The 18,322-nt window shown below is 36.6% G+C and overlaps 1 protein-coding gene across 1 annotated transcript in view; it reads left to right on the top strand.

Annotated features, from left to right (window-relative positions):
* PFD1 (PREFOLDIN 1) overlaps positions 1-17,453 on the top strand; it is a 47,725-nt gene extending 30,272 nt beyond the window's left edge. The window contains exons 4-6 of the mRNA XM_010247821.3: positions 15,672-15,678; positions 15,791-15,875; positions 17,162-17,453. Of these exons, the coding sequence (XP_010246123.1) occupies positions 15,672-15,678; positions 15,791-15,875; positions 17,162-17,275 (206 nt within the window). The 3' untranslated portion in view covers positions 17,276-17,453. The remainder of the gene's footprint in view (positions 1-15,671; positions 15,679-15,790; positions 15,876-17,161) is intronic.
* The last annotated feature ends 869 nt before the right edge of the window (positions 17,454-18,322 follow it).

The following is an 18,322-nucleotide window of genomic DNA, read 5'->3' on the forward strand; positions in this document are numbered from 1 at the left end:
TTTCTCTAGGAACCAAGTGTTACTGGTATTATAGTGTGGCACATTGTCCACATTTGGTTGGTTTTATCTGTATGTTTTGAAGCAAGTATTTGACAGCTTAATGGTATTTGGGGCACTTTGAAACCATGCTTAATCATATTGTTTGAGTTTAGGAGCTTACTATGCCTGTTGAAGTTACATTTTAGTATTTTGAATTATTATTTTTCTTTTAAGGAAATGATTTGTTAACATGTATTTGACAGCTTAATGGTATTTGGGGCACTTTGAAACCATGCTTAATCATAGGTTGTTTGAGTTTAGGAGCTTACTATGCCTGTTGAAGTTACATTTTAGTATTTTGAATTCTTATTTTTCTTTTAAGGAAATGATTTGTTAACATGGTTATAGCCCAATCATATTCACAAATAAAATTCCTGTCCACCTCAATATGGTTCTCTCATGCTGTATAGAACTATGAACAATATTTATAGCTACTTGGCATATATATGTGTGTTAATAGTTGTTTGTTGAACAATATTTGTTTCTGCTTGTTATCACAATACTATCAAGGGATCCTCAAAGGAAACACCTAATTCTCCCATGAGTTATTCCAGCCACAACTTCAAAAGCACCATGTGCCATGGCTTAGCTTCTGTACTGGAATGAGTTACTACACTTTGTTTTGTGCTCTTCTTCCATGATGCTAGATTTCTTCCAACCAAAGCACAATAACCAGAAGTAGAACATCTACCTTTACTAGGGCAACCTTTCAAATAAGATTGAATTCTTTTTGCTGTAGCTAGATGAGTACTCTTAGGAATAGGAACATGCATTTGCTGATTGATAATGCCAATCATATAAGTTATATTAGGTTGGGTAATATAAAGATAAAGCAATCACCTCACCAATATTTGGTGTATAGTTCCATCTTTCAGCATTTCTCCTACATTTGACTTGTGGTTCTGATTAATTGGTGTATCAATAGTTTTAACCCCCACCTTGTCACTTGAAGCAAATCAAAGTGCATATTTCCTCCGAGATATAAAGATAATAACATACTATCCTTGGGCCTACTAGCTACTAGCTACCTCAATTTCCAAATAAATACCTGGGCTATTTAAGATCTTTAATCTCAAACTCTTCATTTAGAAATTGAATGAGATTATTAATATATATATTTTTGGATAAGTTGTTTGAGGCTATCAATCTTAGAAGTGTTATTTTTAGTCACCACACCACTGTATCATCCACATACACAATTAAGAGTGTCAATGGACCGGTTTTGGACTGGATCCCATCCAGTCCAAAATCAATTTGGACGGATTGGATGGACTGACAAGACATTGGATTGGACCAATCCGGTTCAAAATATTTATTAAATTGATTTGGTTCTGGTCCGTCCATAATAAATTTATATCGGATTGGGTTGGATTAAGCCAATATCTGGTCCATTGAAATAAGATAAGAGTATAGGTGTCAATGGACGAGATTTGGGTTGAAACCAATCTAAATTAAAACGAATTTGAACAGATTGGACGGTCCAGACATTGAATTAGACCGGTCCAAAAATGCTCCAAAATATTCATTGGATTGGACCTGGTCCATTTGTAATGGACTCACATTGGACTGGATCAGATTGGACCAAATCCAGTCCAATTGACACCCCTATACACAATCAAAATGGTCAATGAAGCACCACTTCTTTTAAGAGAAAAGAGTGTAATTCAACTGTGAGTCTATCTAAATCTCCCCAAAGCCCCTTAACCTATCAGACCATGCCTTAAATGACTATTTTAGTCCATATAGTGATCTTTTTTATCTGCATGCTCCTAACTCCTTATTTTTCCTTGGAGTTAATCCCATGTAGACTTTATGTAATTCTTCATAAAAAATGCATTCTTTGCATCAAGTTGAAAAAGAGGCTAATAATAGGAGGCAGCAAGACACAATGATACTTCAATAGAACTCATCTTAGCTATTGGATCAAATTTCTCTAAATAATCAATATCATATTGCTCAAGTATTGCTATCAGTCATGCCTTACACCTCTCAATAGTGCCATTTTCTTTATATTTCAATATAAACACCCATCTACAGCCTGTTGGTTCCTTGACTTCTACTAAGTTGACAAACTACCAGTAAAAGGGAATCCATCTGTACTTGCATCACATCCCTTCGCTCAAGCAAGAGTTTCCTGCACAGTCTTGGAATCAAAACAGAGAAAATAGAATCAAGAAAAGCACAATGGATAGGTGATAGCAAGTGATAGGACAGATACTTGGATATACAATGAGTTGTAGAAGTGGCTTTTGCCTTTTCATAGGGCATTAGGAATCTGAAAATAAAAAATAGTAGGAGACTGCATAGTTGATTTTGTATTCTTAAATTGAGTGTGATTAGCTAAGGCATAATCATAGGATTAGAATAAACTTTTTTACACCATTGATACACTTATAACTCCTATGGAGTAGGAGATAAAACTACTCATAAAGATGTCCTGAATTAAAAATTGGAAGAGCAATGGAATATCTAGAGTAAACACATGTTTCTCACCATACTTCCCTTGAGAAGAAACACTAGGATAGTATGACACATCCTCAAAGAAGGTTACATCCATTTTAACATACTAGGAGCTATCTAAAGGATCATAATACTAATACTTCTTCTGATTTTGTGTATATTGGAGAAAGATACACTAGGTATCCTTAGGATCAAATTTATACCAACAAGGTTCTAATATTATGAGCAAAGCAAGTTAATGTAAACCCTTGATATGTGCAAGCAAAACCATATCATGGGGATGTAAAAGACTAAAATGTATTTTCTTCCTTACAACTTGAGAAGGAACTCTATTAATAATGAAAATTTAGTAGTGATAGAAGTGTAAATCAACATACATTTAGGAGTGGAGACCAAGAGATGACTCAATGTGACCATTTCTTGTACCTTGGTTCAATAATTCAATACAAGGGAGAGATTGGGGAGGATGCCACCCAAAGAATTAGAGCATGATGGGCAAAATGGAGGGTTGCATCTGGACTTTCATGTAATAGGCAAATATCACTTAGATTATAAAAGGAAAGTTCTATAAAACAGTTGTAAGGCCTGCTATGTTGTATGGAGCAGTGTTGGGCAGTCAAGAAACATGTTCGAAAAATGAATGTGGCAGAAATGTGAATGCTAACATGAATGAGTGGAAAAACTAAAAAGGATAGGATTACGAATGAAGTTATCTGTAGGAACCTAGGAGTAGCTCCAATAGGTGATAAAATGAGAGAGAGTAGACTAAGATGGTTTGGGCACGTGCATAGAAGACCACCAACCGTGCTAGTTAGAAGAAGTGATTTGGGTTAGAAGAGCTGACCCCATATGGTTAGAAGTAGTAAGAAATGATTTAAACACTAATAATTTAATAGTGGACATGGCTTTAAATAGAACGGATTGGTGAACTAGGATTCATGTAGCTGACCCCACATGGTTGGGATAAGGCATGGACGATGATCCTTGTAGAATCCCCCTAGGATTTTATGGGAGCACATGCATTTAACATAATACTCTTCCACCTCCATGATGTGCTTGTTCTTTCCCTCTAGTACCTCCATCATGTTGTGAAATGTAAGAACATGTACTTTAATGTATACCACAATATTCAAGTAGGTAATAGGATAAAGGTTTTGTGAAAAACACTTTACATTATCTGAGCTGAAAATTTTGATCCTAGTACTAAGCTGTGTAAGAATCATCTCATGAAAATAACTAGTTAGTGTGGGAACCTCATCACAAGAATGCACAAGATTATTTATTTTTTTATTTTTATTGTTGAGAATGCATAAGATATAACTAGGAGAATTTGGATAAATCATCTATAAATATAACCCCCAATAGAAGGAATATGATAAAGCTCCAAGCATTTGCAATTTTAAAAGAATTGCTTCTTTTATTTACTCAAAATAAAACTTGTTCTACAATGCTAATTCACAACTTTCACACTTAAAAAATGGACAATATAAGTAGTAGGAATTTTGAAAAATATATATAGTAGGAATAAATTTGAAGGGGGAGGTGGTAGAGTATGCATGTATCCTATGGTGTGCAGTGTCTAATTGGCCATTGAAGTATTTAGGATTGCCCCTAGGAGATAACCATATGAAAAGAAATTTTTGGGGACCTGGTTGTAGAAAGATTTGAAAAGAGACTTGCTTCTTGGAAGAGAGGTTACCTATCTCTTGGGGGAAGAGTCACATTGATTGAATCCGCATTAGCCAACTTGCTAGTCTACTTTTTGTCAGTTTTCAAAGTTTTAGAGGGGATAACTAGGCGATTGGAAAAATTAATGAGAGATTTTCTTTGGGAGCTGGGGGAGGAGAAAAAGGACCATAGGTAGGGCTGCAAGTCGGACCGGGTTAGGTCGGGTTGAGGCCAACCCTAGCCCAACCCTAAGTTATAAACCCTAACCCTAACCCTAACCCTAACCCAACCCGACCTTCAACCCGACCAACCCAATCCTAACCCTAACCCTAACTAAATTCCTTCAACCCTAACCCAATCCAAACCAATCCAACCAAAAGTCAATTTCAGGTTGGGTTGGGCTCAGGTTGAGCCCGAGCCCGAGCCCAACCCAACCTTCTTCCCATCCTTTAAAACCTCATAAAATTTCTCGATTTTAGATCTTAGCTCAACTTTCACTACATATATTAATCCTATGTTTCATTAGTATTTGTTTGTTGACGTTATTTTTTTTTTGTTCTTTTAGTACAGAATTCAGAAAACAAGTGTTAGAAATGACTATAGTTTATTATGAGTTATGACTTACGATAGATCTTTCTTAGGCAGCAAACAACATAGAGGAGATGAAGAATAAAATTTTCAAAAAACATAAAATAATGTTATTAAGGGTTTAGTCTTTCTGATTAGGATTAAGTGAAGTGATTATCTTAAAAGAAATACATATGTGGTGGGGGCTATACAAATATCATGCATCTAAACAAATCAATGTATGTTATATATTACATATAACATATATTTATATATGACATGTACTATAGAGTTGGGTTCGGGTTGGCTAAGGGGTCAACCCTAACCCCACCTGAAACCCTAACCCGAACATCAACCCGGCCCAACCCAATCCAACTTTTTTGGGCTGGGTTCGGGCCAACCCGGCCCAACTTGCAGCCTTAACCATAGGGTTAGGTGGGAATTGGTCAGTAGAAGTAAGAGGTATAGAGGTTTTGACCTAGGGAATATTCAAAAGAGGAATTTGGCCCTTTTGGGGAAGTGCTTATAGAGATTCCCCTTTGAGAAGGAAAAGTTGTGGACCAAGATGGTGGATAGTATTCATGGGCTTGCGGATAATGGGTGGGATGCTAGAATTCTAGCTAGGACTACAAGAGCTTCTCCTTGGAAAGCCATCCAAGCTATTCTGCCTCTTTTCTTGCCTTGGATCAGGTATGATTTGCACTATGGTAACCTTATTAAATTTTGGGAACAAGTCTTGGTTGGGGATTCCCTCTTAAAGGAACAATTTCCATCCATGTTTGCCTTGTCTAATTTGAAGAATGAGCCTATTTCCACTTTTTTGGTGCCTTCACATGTAAGTTCAGGGTTTGTGTGGAATTTAGGCTTAAGAAGAGCCATTTGGGACTCAGTTAAATAGTTCCATGACCCTATTATGCATCCTTGATGGGGTATTTAGATCCCACAAAACCTGATAGTAGGGTTTGGACTCTTTTGGCCTCTGGCATTTTCACTTGTGCCTCCTTCATTAAAGCCTTAACTCAATTGACTGATATTCTTAGGCAGTCATTCCCTGTTAAGGAAGTTTTGTGTAAACCCTATTCCACCTATGGTTGGGAGCTTTTGTTGGGAAGAACTCCTGGAAAGAATCAACACATGTGATTTGCTTTAGAGAAAGAGACCTAATAGTTTCTTATCTCCTCATTGTTGTGTTCTCTGCAAGGTTGATGGTGACAATGGTTACCACTTACTAATCGCCTAGCCTTTTGCTAATTGTATTTGGGAGTGGTGTTCTTTGTTTTGGTGCAGGTGGACAGTGGACTCCTTCACCGTATGTACAAAGTCTCTTTTCCCCTACTTTGTCCAATTGGCTAAAGAAAAGAGGAAGAATCATGTGGAGATGTGTTAGGACTGTGGTTTGTTGAACCATTTGGGAAGAAAGGAACTTAAGAGTCTTCTCAGAATGAGAGAGAAGTTTACAAAACATTCTAGAGGTGATTCACTTTAGAGTGGTGCACTGGCTCACGTCTCTGGAACTGTTTAAAGACTTTCCAATTGATGAATTGCATAGAAATTGGAAGGAAATTGCAAGTTCAGCTAGCTAAGGAGATCTTTTTACTCACTTGGACTTTTCCTCCTAGTGGTTTCTTCAAGTTGAATTTTGATGGGAGTGGTGTTGGAGATCCAGGAACTTAAGGTATTGGGGGTGTACTAAGGAATGAGGAAGGTATTGTAACTGCTATTTTTCCTGGACCAATTGGAGTGGGTGATTCTCTTCGGGCTGAGATTATGGCAGCCTTAGGAGTACAAAGAGCAAAAGAGTTGAACATTACAAAAGGCTAGGGAACAGAATGAGAAGAGGAAGTTTTATTTGATGATAAAATGAAAATTCATTGAGTAAGAAAAGAAAATAATACAATCTAGCAGAACTACTAGGGAACAGAATTAAGTAAACTATCCAAATTACAAGGTTGAACACCCAAAATATCTCTGAATCTGTCACCCAATTCTTCCCTAGAGACTTGATTAAATTCTGGGGTTAATAGAACCCAGTGTGCAACTGAATTGCTGTGCTGCCACATTCTTGTCTAGATTCCAATATTTGTCCTCAGAAATTCTTTTATTTCTTTCCTTCCATATGTTCCAACAAATTGCAAATGGGATAAAGCTCCAGAGTAACCTTGCTTTCTTGCTACCTCTTAACTTTGGCCATGTAGAAAAAATTTCTGCAGTAGATTCTAGCTAAAAGTTTGAGTACCCGAACATAGAAGTAAATATTCTCCATAAAAACCCAACTATCTTGCATGAGAAGAATAGATAACCAACAATTTCCTCCTGTTCTTTATAGAGGAAACAAATAGTGGCCATACTAAAGCCCCTAGATTTTAGATGATCTGCAGTTAATATGCTGTCCATGGCCACAAGCCAAGCAAACACTTCAACCCTTGGAGGAACCAGGATTCCCCAAACAGCATCTACCTGATTTGGATCTGAACTATCTCTGAGAAGAGCCAAATAGCATGATTTGACAGAAAACCTCCCATTTGAGCACTCTTTCCACCAAAGTTCATCCCTTAACTGAGCTGAGATCTTCACTTCCTCTAGTTTCTCCAGTAGGGATATACAGTCCTCCACTTCCCTATCCAGCAAAGGCCTTCTAAACTTTGGACACCATATCAACTGTTCACCCCTCCTTTCATAACACTGACTTTTGGAGATTTCATTCTCCGATAACGTATATAATCTTTGTCTAAGTTCACATTAGCTTGCCTGCCCTGCACCTGTCGTCCTCCCAAAACTTGATTCTTGCTCCATCTCCAATTGAGAAGCTTGTTAGACATCTGAGCTCCAGACCTTCCTTGGATTCCCACCTAAACCTCACCATCCCAAACTTACCCACCACCACTCTTCTCCATAATGAAATTTCCTCCCACCCTAACCCAAATCTCCATAACCTCTTCTCTACCAAGGCCTTGTTGAAAATCTTCATTCTCCTAAAACCCAACCCACCTTTCTCCTTTGGTCTACAAATTCTTCCCCAATTTACCAAGTGGAACTTCTTTCCCCTACCTTCCTCGCAAATCCCTTCCCATAAAAAATACACTTGAGGAAATGAATATAAAAAAGGTGGTTATAGAAGGTGATTCTGAAACTGTGGTGAAATGGCTAAAAGAGGATAGTGCTATGATGTGGAAATACAGCAATGAAAAGAGGAAGTATAAGTGGCTAACCAAAGACATGGAAATTCAATGTACATGGATAAAGAGAAGTGCAAATGCATTGGCTGATGGTCTAGCTAGGCAAGGGGTAAATAGAGACACATTATTTTGGGCTGTTTTGTAATCACTGCATGATCAGAAAGTTTCTTGGGTAGCTGGAGTTAAGACTTTTTATCTCCCTCCCTTTGTAATCCTGATTTTATATCATTAATAAAGTTTCATTGTTACTGACACAAGGGCATTGAAGTTAAAGTGAATTGTGTAAAAAGAAGTGCTTACTCCTTTGTTGATGGGTTAACTAAATAGGGGGTGAATAGGGATTCTTTGTTTTGGGCTCACTTGTAATCTTGTCTTTTCTTGACTTTTGGTGGGAGACTTACAAGAGCTTATCTTCTCTTTTTTCCGTATTTAATTCTCATTGTTTTTAATGAAAGTTACTCATTATTGATCAAGAGAAAAAAGAACAACTAAATACACTCAAACAAAGCAAGAAATAAAACCCATAATGCCCCTAAACAATTATTTCGTAACATAATCTGGTTCATTGGTTTTTATAATGATGTTGGTGAGGGAATGTAGACTAAAGAAGTCTTTATATGGTTTGAAGTAGTCACCTAGAGCATGGTTCGACAAATTTAGAGGGGCATTAATCTGTTTTGGATATTTACATACTTAGACAGATCATACTCTCTTTGTAAAGAAGGGAGGACCTGTGTTGGTGCTGATTGTATATGTGGATGATATAGCTGTTACAAGGAATGGTCTGAGTGAGATTGATGCACTTAAGAAGTCATTACAACAAGAATTTAAAATTAAGGACCTAGATGAGTTGAAGTATTTTTTGTGGATTGAGGTTGCAAGATCCATATATGGGATATTTGTCTCTAAGGAAAGTAGGTATTGGACATACTACAGGAAACTGGGAAGCTAGGCAAGGCACATGCCTTTTTGAAGCAAGGCGAAAAATACAAAAAAAAAACCTGAAAATAAAAAAAATGTCAGAAAATTCAAAAAAAATGCCCAAAAAATATTAAACATAATATTAATAAAAAATATAAACCTAAATTTTAAAATAAATGTTTTAGAAAACCTATTATCTAAAATTAAAGTACATAAACATAAGATGTAAAGCATATTCAAATGAGAATTTAAAAATAAAATCAAACATATAAAACATTTTCAAGCATGTAAAACCTCTAACCTCTTTTTTCACTCAATTGCATTACTTCATGTAGCTAATGTAATGTAAAACATATTACATTCCTGATTCTACGAGCCACCTTTGTGCCACGCCCCTCGAGGCAAGCCCAAACAAGTCCATGTTAGGTGTTAAATTCTTAGTTCTCACACAAAAAGTAATGAATTTATAATTTTAATTGCTTTTAAAACACTGGTTTGCTCGCTCACCGAAGCTCTGAGAACCCCCTATTTGCTAATGTTATTCATTCCATAGTTTTCAAGGCGCCTAGGCGAGGCTAGGCGACAAGGGGCGCCTCGTTGCCTAGTTGCCTAGGCGATGGATTTTTTTATGTAGAAAACATAGATCCTAGTGTAGTTCCCTAGTAGGGGTGGCAAATGGATGGGTTGGGTAAGGGTTGAATATCAACCCACCCATATTGACCCATCAACCCACCATGACCCATCATCAATTCTTGTTAAAGGGTCATAACCCATCCTAACCCTAACCCACCTTGACCCACCCATATTGACCCACTTGACCCATCCATATTGACCTTTAACCACCCTTACCCATACTAACCCACCCACCCTCACTTATAAATACAAAAATGGTTCGGGATGGCTCGTATACACAAAATAATAATTTTTGAGAGAATAATCTCTCTCAAGACTATCACGTGACAAAAACGAGTCAAGTCAACCTATATACCAAAAAATGCAAAAATTGTGGATAAATGCAGAAAATTGAAGAAAATTTGCAAAAAATACCAAAAAATTGTAGAAAAATACAAAAAATACCAATAATTAAGAAAAATACTAAAAAATTACAAAAAATTCAGAACTTTTGTAGAAAAAATCAGAAAATGTGAAAAAAAAGAAAATTGTAGGAAATGCATGAAAAACACAAAAAAATGCAAAAATTATGCAAAAAAGCACTGAAAAACTGTAGAAAATGCAGAAAAATACTAAAAAATTACAAAAAATGCAGAAAATAACAGAAAAATTTCAGAAAATGCATAACTTTTATAAAATGCTTTCGCAAAAGTACTTTTATGAAAGTACTTCTACAAAAGTACTTTAAAAGTGTTTTCATAAAAGTACTTTCATAAAAGCACTTTTCTAAAAGTGTTTTTGTAAAATCACTTTAATAAAAGTGCTTTCGTGTAGAAGTACTTTTGTAAAAAAGCTTTCTTAAAGGTACTTTCGTAAAAGTTCTTTTATGCTTTCATAAAAGTCTTTTCGTAAAAGTACTTTAATAAAAGTGCTTTCTTGTAAAAGTGCTTTCATAAAAGTACTTTTATAAAAGTGCTTTTGTTCTTTCATAAAAGTGTTTTCGTAAAAGTACTTTAATAAAAGTGCTTTCTTAAAGGTACTTTCATAAAAGTTCTTTTATGCTTTCATAAAAGTCTTTTCGTAAAAGTACTTTAAGAAAAGTGCTTTCATAAAAGTGCTTTTATAAAAGTGCTTTTGTTCTTTCATAAAAGTGTTTTCGTAAAAGTACTTTAATAAAAGTGCTTTCTTGTAAAAGTACTTTTGTGCTTTCATAAAAGTGTTTTTGTAAAAGTACTTTCATAAAAGAACTTTCGTGTAAAAGTGCTTTCATAAAAGTACTTTCGTGTAAAAGTACTTATGTAAAATTGCATTCGTAATAGTCCTTTTCATAAAATTACTTTTGTAAAATTGCTTTTGTATAAAATTGCATGTGACCACGAAAGTTAATAAAATCTATTTTATTTCACTTTTATTCTCAAAATGAAATATGGTATAGTGGTTAGGAAGTGTAATGAGATGTTGTCATGCTAGGAGGCATGAGTTCGAATCACTATAACTCCCAATTTTTGAGATTTGGCGAGTATAGATTAGGTCGACTTTGACCCAACCCATCTTGACCCGCACGACCCAACCCATCCGGACCCTAATGGGTACCCTCGACCCAACCCACCCTAACCCTTTTCCAATGACCCTGATGGGTTACTCGACCCATATTGACCCACCAACAAATTGGGTGGGTTCCAAGGTGGGTGGGTCAAATGGGTTAGGGTCAAAATTGCCAGCCCTATTCCCTAGGTACCATAACCATATTTCCTTAATAATTATTCATAATTTTCATAAGAAAAGTATAGAGTTCATGTTAAAGTATAGAAAAGAAGAAAAGAAAATGTAGTTCTTCCTTACTTATTGGTTAAGGTTTTAAAGTCTTTGGGGGTTCAATACAACATTTAACAATGTTTATATTGGTTAAACCCTAACAAATAAGAAAATAATAAAAAGAAATTGGTATATAAACACACAATGAATATTTTAGTTTAATAGTGCCTATTTTATAATTATAATGTCAAAAAATAAAGAATAAAAAAGTATTTATAATACATAGTACAAAATTGTTTGTCGATTAGGTGAGGCGAGCCTCAAAGGGCGCCTTGTTGCCTAGGCATCACCTTGACAATTATGGTTCATTCCTTCGCCCTAATAAAATATTTTCTTAAAAAGCAATTAAAATTGAAAATTCATCGTTTTTTGTGTGAGAACTAAGAATTTAACACCTAACATGGACTTCTTTGGGCTTGCCTCGAGGGGTGTGGCACGGGGTCCAGGGGCTTCCTAGCTGCTATGTTCAAAAAAAGCAAGAAAGTGTCAAATCTTCAAAAGGCACACACCTGGGCTGAAGAGCTAGGTGCATCATGCACACGCCTAGGCGCACCAGGCGTGCACCTTTTGAAAGGGCTGCGCCTAGGACCTAGGCGAGGCACATACCCTAAAATGCGCCTTGCTTGTGTTCTAGGCGCTCCTTTTAAATCATTGTCAGAACCATAGGATTAATGCTTTAAATGGTGAGTTGGTTAAGGGTGTAGGGAGGTTATCAGAGAGAGATGGGCTGGCTACTGTATTTGTGAGTAGGGGTGGCAATTTTTCACCCAGCCCACCCAATATCTAACCCACCCAACCTGCCAATTTACTTGGTGGGTTGGAAATGGGTTGATCACCCATTGGGTCAATTTAAATGGGTTGGGTTGTGGGTAACCATTGGGTTAACCATTAAAGATATAAGTATTAATTCCTTAGCCATTTTTTTTAAATTTCTTCATTTGAATGAAATAATTTATAATTAATGCATTAATTTTCTATTAATTATTGACTAAGAGTAGTTTTGTCTCGAATCAACACACATCACCCAAATCAACATAACAATCCAAATCAACTTGACCCGAGTCCGGACCAGCTCAACTTGGTCTAAATATGAACAGACCTGATCACCTCGGTTCGGTTCGTTTGGGTCAATCAGCCCAGTCCGATCCCAACCCGACCTAGGGCATGCAGGTCTATGTTGACCCGAATCCGAAATGGGGTATGACGAGACGGTTCAACCTGGACCAGGTCTGACCCAAAATCTGCCCCACTTTGCTTTGACCCAGTTTGAATCGTCCAATCTGACATGTATATGTACAACCTGACTTGAATCCGAGCCTATCCGCTTTACTTCCCTTGCCCCACTTCGGGCTAGTCAGTTCGGTCCCAAGCCCGTGCACAAACCTGATATGGGCTAGACTAAGTCAATCCACTATTGATTTAACCGGGCCGGTTTGCTCTGACCGGATTGATTCGAATCTAAACGGTTCAACCACGCTTGATGTGATTAGCACGAAGACAATCCAATTAGATAGTTCAAGTTGGTCTGATTGGTTTGAACCTAAGTGGTTCAGTCAAACCCGAAACCCGAACATAGTCAAATGGCTTGTCTAAAAATAACATGCATGTAATGTGATTTGAACCTTCACCACTTCTGTAAATAACAATTACTATTACCACCAAGCTATGGCCAACTTACTTGTCAAGTGGGGATAAGTTTTTTGTTTTAAGTACATAAATATAAATTTAATGGGTTTGGGCGGGTTGGATTGGATTGGGTCAAAGCGGATTTGGGTTGAACCCAACCCATTTAATTTTATATAACTGGGTCATTAATGGGTTGGCGGGTTAGATGGGTTGGGTTGAAGCTTAACCCAAACCAACCCAACCCAACCCACCCAATTGCCACCACTAGTTGTGAGCTAGTATATGCATGTTCCTCGAGTTCAACACTTGGAGGCTATTATAGAATTCCTGCATACTTAAAGAAACATCTTGGCAGAGGAATTTTGTTCCCTGATCACGGGCACTTGAAACTGGAAGCCTATACATATGCAGATTGGGTAGGGGCCTAGATGGGGTTTGGACCTTTGTGGGAGGAAATATGGTCTCATGTAAAAGTAAAAGGCAATCAATTGTGGCCAGGTCAAGTGTAGAAATGGAGTATAGATCTATGGCACATGGTGTCTTAGAACTTTTTTGGATTAGGTCCCTGTTGAGTGAGATTTGGATTGATGCAGAGGAACCTATGATGTTATATTGTGATAATCAAGCAGCAAAGTTTTGCCAATAACCCAGTTGGATATGACAGGACAGAGCATATTGAAGTTGATTGACATTTTATAAGAGAGAGGGTGACAGTTGGAGAAGTTTGCCGTCCATATGTCCGATTCACAGTTGGCTGATGTCTTTACTAAGGGAGTTACAAAGAGCAAGCTTAGACATGATCTATGTACATTGTGAATGTGTGACATTTACTCCCAACTTGAGGGGGAGTTTTGAGGACCAATAGAATTCTATTAGGTTTCCCTCTTTAGTACCTAGCTTATGGTAGAGTTCAATTTAAGCTTTAAAGTTAGCTTCACACACTTTTTTTTAGCTTTTCTAAGGACCAATTTGGTTCACGGGAATAAGGGTCTGGAATCAGAATTGGAATGGGCCATTCTGATTCCAGTTATTTGGTTGGGCAGAATTGGAATCCCATTCCCATTCCCATTCCTGGTGGAATGGCATTCCCCCATTTGAGGGAATGGCCATTCCCTCCCCTCCCTTGGGAATGAAATTCCATTCTGATTCTTGTCTGAACTAAACAGACTGGAAATAGACCACTCCGATTCTGATTCCAAATGATTTTGATTCCGGTTCTGATTCTGACGATGAACTAAATAGACCTTTGGTGATTTTATATTTTCTAAGTTGTCTAAAGTTTTGTTTGGATCAGTAACAGAAATTTTATCAAAATAGCTGAACAATAATAATGGTTACAACAATCCTTGCTTCCAATTAAATGGATAGATTGTCCCCAGCTCCTCAGCCCCTTGTTTGGCCAAGGTATCTGCTAATCCATTAGCTGAACAATTAACCCATCTTTAGTTTTTGACTGATCTTTATAGCATGCTCATTCCGTCCTGAACTTCGAAATTCTTCATCCAATTAGCAATTTTTTTTTTCTTGGCTTTCCATTTTCCTTTAAATTCTTCTCAAACCGTTATTCACTACCTGTTTATCTAATTGGTCATTTCAAGCTATATACCGTTATCAGTGTTTTAAAAGGCGTGAGAGGCACTCATGCGCCTTTTTCATGAGGCGTGCTAGAGGTGTACGATGCACATCTTATATAAAAGACTGAAAAAAAGAAAAAAAAAGGGAAGGAAAGGAAAAGAAAAGAAAGGGAAGGGAAAGAAAAAGAAAGAGAAGATAAGATAAGGGGAAAGAAAGTGGTTTGCCCCCCATCTTATATAAAAAGACTGAAAAAAAGAAAAAAAAGGGAAGGAAAGGAAAAGAAAAGAAAGGGAAGGGAAAGAAAAAGAAAGAGAAGATAAGATTAGGGGAAAGAAAGTGGTTTGCCCCCCATCTTATATAAAAAGACTGAAAAAAAGAAAAAAAAGGGAAGGAAAGGAAAAGAAAAGAAAGGGAAGGGAAAGAAAAAGAAAGAGAAGATAAGATAAGGGGAAGGAAAGTGGTTTGCCCCCTGCCCCTTTGGCTGGGGGCCTCCGCTTCGACAAGACCCCCCCCCCCCCCCCCCCCCTTCAATTAATGTTATGCATCTTTATTCTTCTTAATATAAAAGATTTTTATTAAAAATAAAGAAAAAATGAGATTCCCCCTTCCTCTTCATCCTCCTCCCCTTCCTTCCTCCTAACCCCGCCTCCTCTTAAGGAGCCTAATGCCTCATTGTGTTTGGGAGGCTTACGCCTCTTGCGTTCTGAACTATGCCTCACACCTCTAGGTAGTGGAACGCCTTGTGTCACGCCTCCGCATTTTAAAACATTGACCGTTATTATCTTCATTTAAATTCCATTTTCTTTTATTATTTTTTTGTTTTTTATTTGTAACAATTCTTCTCTTAGCTTTCACTATCTAAATTCCATGACACTTAGAAAATTCATTGAAGAAAAATGTACTGGGGAGAGGGGTGGATGTTCCCACTTCCCATATGGAAGAGGTTTTATTGTAGTTACAGCATCTCTTTGGTAAGAGGCACAGCTCCTCATAGTCTGTGCTTCTATTTTATTATTTTGAAAGGGAATTTTGTTTAAAAAGTTGAGAAACTCTTAGTTCTTTTAGGAGTAGTATGACTTGTTTCATAATGAAGGGAGAAACTGGTTCTGCTTGTGCTACTGTGCTACATTGCATGATTGATTATACTACACATTTTTTTCTTTATTGATCTTTGCCATCTCTCCCACATCTAACATATCTTTTGTTCTGCAGGGAGAACGTGAGTCATCTGCAATCCCTTTTTCTTCTCCAGAAATATCAAATCCTTTCACTTGATGAGACCAAAATTATTCGGTTTATCACCTTTTCTTTTGTTTTTGATTTGTGACCAGATTTGTGCTAGAGCCCAAATCAGTTTTAGTTAAAGAGCAAGAGCAGAAACTCAAGGATAGTGAGACTGCCATTGCCTCATTGCAGGTTTGTCTTTTCTTTGCTTTTTTTTTCGTTGATGGCTCAATCAAAATGCAAAGACTTTACTGTAATGTAAAATATGATCTCTATCATTCCCATAACAAGAGGCAAGGTGGGAAATGTGAAGGATTCAACAAGACATTCTCATTCCAATCTGAGTACCCTTTGACATGCCCAACATCTCCACAAAAAAGATTAAAAAAAACCCTATCTGCATCCAATCTGATTATTAAGCCCTTGGATCCGAATCTGACCCAAGTCTGACATATTGGATCTTGGATCGTATTTGGATTTAATACCAACTTATTGTGATTAAAATGACAATAGAAAATTAAAAGAAGTTTTAAAAGACTAACTACTTTTTACTTGTACATATGTATACAAATATAACATATAAAATTTATCAGTTATTTGTATATAAATATACATATATATACACACACACACACTACATATATACATAAAATAGTAATTTTTAACCAGATTGGATGGGATTAAATCCACATCAGTTCTGTCAAGTCTAGCATAGTTGGATTCAGTATCGAATCGGGTATTGGGCTTTTGGAGTTTCATTGACAGACCTAGTTGACCCAAGTGATATACATGCTATTAAATTCATTCTTTCTTCAAAATACAAGACATTTTTCAAAAGATACGGAACTTTTAAAATTATAAAACTGTTTTTATCTATGTTAATTTAGGACCCTAAAATGGATTCGTTTTGGCTTGCCTTAGGGGTTTGGTACAAAGGCAGCTTGTAGAATTACGAATGCAAGTAACTTTACATTAGCTATTTAAAGTAGTTTGATTGTTAAAGAAATAAAGAGATTGAAAGTTTCACATTCTTGAATTGTAGAGTGCTTGAATATGTATTATATGCTATGTTTGATATTATTTTTGTATCTTCACTTGTATGTTTTACTGTTATGTTCTGCTTTTGCTCTTTTAAAACACTGTTCATATTTAATGGACATCAAGTTCAATTCTTTTTAACTACCTGTTCAAGCGTCTGCACTTGATCTTGGTAACTTTTTGAAGTTCCTTTGAAATTATATCAACTGAACATCGGGAGACCAGTTTTCTTCTTTCATTATTTATCATATTCATTTCTGTAGTAGAATGGTTCTATAGTACTTTATTTTTGTTGATAATGTCTTGCTATCTCTCCTATGTTGCACTTAAATTGGGTGAGTTCCACTCCATTTTACCTGTGGCTCCCCATAGGCTGCAGTATCACGAAGGACCTTAGTTTTCTCTTATGAAATTGTTGGTACCTTAATTGGCTTTGGCAGACTTCGAAGGAGTACTTGGAGAAGCAGATGGCAGAGGTTGAGAGCAACCTGAGGGAGCTGTTACAGCAAGATCCAGGACTCGCACGGCAGATAATGTCAATGACTGTGATGTGAACATTGTCATCATAAATCTTCTGTTCCTTTTTTCCTTGCTATTTTGCAGTTAAAAGCAGTGAATTTAGTGATTATTATTGTATCTTTATCTGTATATTTGTGGTTTTTTTGGCGGAACCGGTTTTATTTTCCAAATGGCAACTGATTAAAGGCTGAGACCATCCCATCTTTGACTCAATTCTTACCATATCAATCTTTATACCATTGCCATGTAATTTAGAACTAGCTTTAAACCGGATATCAAATAGGTGGTTGAATTTTATTCCTAGTTGCATCGTTGGTTTTCAGTTTCAACTATCAAGGACGAAATGGGATACAAGTTTACTTAGAACTAATTTGCAAGTCCACAGAATGAAATTACAAATTTTTATAGCTGATTAATTTGGTGATTGCTTAGTTGAAAAAAGGAGAACGCTGAAAATCAATTAAGTGCTTAGGAGCTACTAAGTGGAACTTCTCAGCACCATCTCTATTTTTTGAGTGGGTATCCAAGTATCTTATATTTTGTTACGTGGACAGACTCATCCTAAAATCCTTGCAATGTGCAATTCTCCACTCTTCTCCTGTTTGTCAAGGCACAAACCCAAGGCTCTGTTTATTTGTGATGCAAGTTTTGTGCTTGGCTCAGTTTTGTATCCTTATTTTTGTAACTATTATATACTCTTATCTGATGTCAAATGTATTTTATTTTCTGCATTTGCACTCATTGGCAGTGCAAATTTTGCATATGAAAACAGATAACAAAATTTGCACCACCTTCCAACTACCTCAAGTCTCGTATAAAAGTGTGAAACACATCGCTTAGCTTCCTATCTGGTTCCTAAACAAACAACCCTCTACTTACCTACATTCTTTTGCATATAAGATGGGGAAATCATCTTCCTATTTTACTTCTCTCAGACAATTAAGTCAATTCTACACAGCTTATTTGCACCTTCATGCATTTGTGTTAATGCGAATGAAATATGCACATCAACCACCGAGCCAAAGGTTCAAATTATAATATCTAGTAAGACATTATAGTAGTAGATATGTGAAGTGTAGCTA

This window comes from Nelumbo nucifera, chromosome 8 (assembly GCF_055504915.1).
Source record: "Nelumbo nucifera cultivar China Antique chromosome 8, China Antique-T2T, whole genome shotgun sequence".
NCBI lineage: Eukaryota > Viridiplantae > Streptophyta > Magnoliopsida > Proteales > Nelumbonaceae > Nelumbo > Nelumbo nucifera.